Source organism: Asparagus officinalis, chromosome 5, assembly GCF_001876935.1.
Source record: "Asparagus officinalis chromosome 5, Aspof.V1, whole genome shotgun sequence".
NCBI classification, from domain to species: Eukaryota; Viridiplantae; Streptophyta; class Magnoliopsida; order Asparagales; family Asparagaceae; genus Asparagus; species Asparagus officinalis.
Genome location: NC_033798.1, coordinates 54,339,197 through 54,341,809, shown reverse-complemented (window position 1 = coordinate 54,341,809; position 2,613 = coordinate 54,339,197). Strand labels below are relative to the sequence as shown.

Below are 2,613 nucleotides of genomic sequence, written 5' to 3'. Positions count from 1 at the left end.
CAGAACGAGTTGAAAACTCTGAAAGGAGTTGTTGAAAACCGAATAATCGATTAGTGTAATGAACTTGGGTTGCAAGTTTAATTAAGAACTCTTAACGAGTTTTCGAACTCAGAGCGAGTTGAAACTCTGTAACAGAGTTGTTAGAACCAAAAATTTGGTTAATAGCCAAGTAGATCCGCTGTTGGTGAAGGGATTCTCTGAGATTTGATCAACTGACTGCCGATCAGTTTGTTGATCTTCAGGAAAATCGCCCTCTCCGCCCAACTTCAGGTAGTTTTAATCCAAATCTCCAGCTCTGTGCAGTTTAGATGCAAAAACCGATCAACCCCTTACTCAGTTGAGTAATGTGGTTATTTATAGGGGGATAAGGGGTGTAACCAACCCCTAAATCCGCTCCTAAGTGGACGAGAATCCCTCAGAACGTGGGATAAACGGTTGTTAGGCCGTTCAACTTGTGTTTGAACAAGTCAAACGCCTAACTTGGCGTTCTGGGCCTTAACTCTGCGCCTGAGGCTTGAGACGCAGAATTAAATCTCTGCTAGAGATTTGAAACGCACAGGCCGTTTGTGTGCTGAACCTCAACTATGCGTCTTGAGTTTGAGACGCAGGGTTGGGTGTTTGCTGAAGAACACACAGTCTGTGCGTTTTGTGTTTTAACTCTGCGTTGCAGAGTTGAATGTCAACTAGAGAACGCACAGTTTGTATGCATTTTGAGTTTGGGAAACGCAGAGGTGGACTCTGCGTTTGGGAGAGGTTGTTGGCTTGTAACCTCATCCATTACAACATCGCAAAGGCTACTGCTCATTGATCTTTGCTTGTTATGGGATGTGAAAGTCGTCAGATTGTAACTCTCACGGTTGATTATGAACTACTGAATAGAGTTTTCATCAGCTGTCAGAAGTGTCGTCGATTTGTAACTCTTCTTGATCTATGTGAAAAGTCCTCTGTTTGTAGCTCTTGTTTGTTGGCATGAAAGCTATCTGACTGTAACTTTCATTGTTGAGGCTTGATAGGGATCGGCTATCCATTGTGATTTTTAGACAGCCTACAGAACCCCTCCAAAGTTTTCGAAAGTTCGCGGTTGACTGGGACGAATTTTCGGAATACTTTGGATCCTAAAATTTAGTGTATTGATTGTTCACTCCGCCTGATTTGAAGACATCGCAAATCTGGTTGTTGTAATGTTGAAATTATGTTACCCCAAACCAAACAACGTAACCTTTGAGTCTTGATGACAATGAACTTAATCAAACGAAACAAATCCCAAGTCATCGTTAGACTCATCGACAGGCTCGTCCTTCTTCTCTACTTCCTTGGAGGCAGGAACAGCAACATTCCTAGCAGATGCAATAGGAACAACAGCAACAACAAGGACGTTCTTGTAAGTATTGACGAACATGTGATGCGCCGCTGCAAGGGTTGGGTAAGAGAGAGCGAAGGATAGCGAAGCAACCATAGAAACACCAGCTGCAAACTTGTCAACGAGGTCATCCGCTATGAGGTTGAATACCTCTGGGCTTAAGACAGATCCATTGTCATAGACAGAGAGAATCGCGAGCCCACATGAGAGAGATTTTATCCTACATTTAATTAGGAGGACAACCTCAGAGGATTTTACTTTATTTCCTTTCTTGATTAGCTCAACTTACTCTTTGTTGGGATGTTAAGCCATTTAGAAGAATGAGTTGCGCGTCGGATCAAGCCAGACGATTTTTAATGCTGTCGATTGCAATCTATCTGTACTCATACTACCGACTCCCCAGCGGAGTCGTCTGTTTCTTCTCGGCTTTGGTCACCTTGATGGCCACATCTACTTCCCTCTATTTATTCGAGGTTATGTCTTGGCTTCCAGCATCGAGAAATTCGTTTGGTTGCATTAAAACACACAGGTGGACTGCCAAAGAATTGGAACGCAGAGCTGAACTCTGCGTTCAGAAGCTCAAACGACGCACAGGTGGATTGCCAAGGAATTGGAACGCAGAGTTGAGCTCTACGTTCAGAAGCTCAACCAATGCAGACGCACAGGCCGCGTTTGGTGGGATTCTGGGCCTAGAATCTTGCCCTGATTTGATAGCTCATAGCTGTCTATAAATAGACCGCTGGGTCAAATCAAAAATCATCTGACTTTTCATCTGTCTTTTCTCAAAAAGCTTAACGAAGATTTCGTTTTGAACTCTGGTGAACCCTGTTCATCTTCTCCGATCATCATCCTTAATGGGTCGAAGAAAGAAGACCGTCTCTCGTCAAAGGTCGGCTGCTGCCGCTGCTCTGCGTTCTCGGTCGACCTCGGCAGTCGGCGGTGATGGAACTCAGGCTAGTGCACCATCGACACAGGCTTCCCTCGTCGGTGGTAAGTATCGACCTTCATGGTCACAAAAACTTGCTTCGGCAAGTTCTCTGAAAACCCTAGATGGGTTCTTGTGAACGAGAAAGATGACTCGTTTTGATATTGTAACGCAGAGTTTGAACTTTGCGTTTCGAATTTGAAACGTTGGGGTCCGACCTCTGCGTTAATGAATTTTGACGCATGGTCTGGGCTATGCGTTTGAAAGCTCGACGCAGGGTTCGACCTCTACGTTTGATGAAATTTTAACGCCAGATTTGAACTGTGCG

General features: G+C 44.5%; 1 protein-coding gene across 1 annotated transcript; it reads right to left on the bottom strand.

Annotated features, from left to right (window-relative positions):
* On the bottom strand, nt 1,244-1,810 carry LOC109841832 (60S acidic ribosomal protein P0-like). The gene is made up of 2 exons (XM_020410769.1): nt 1,797-1,810; nt 1,244-1,580 (listed from the first exon to the last, which is right to left on the bottom strand). The coding sequence occupies exons 1-2, from the start codon at nt 1,808-1,810 to the stop codon at nt 1,244-1,246; spliced, it is 351 nt and encodes a 116-aa protein (XP_020266358.1).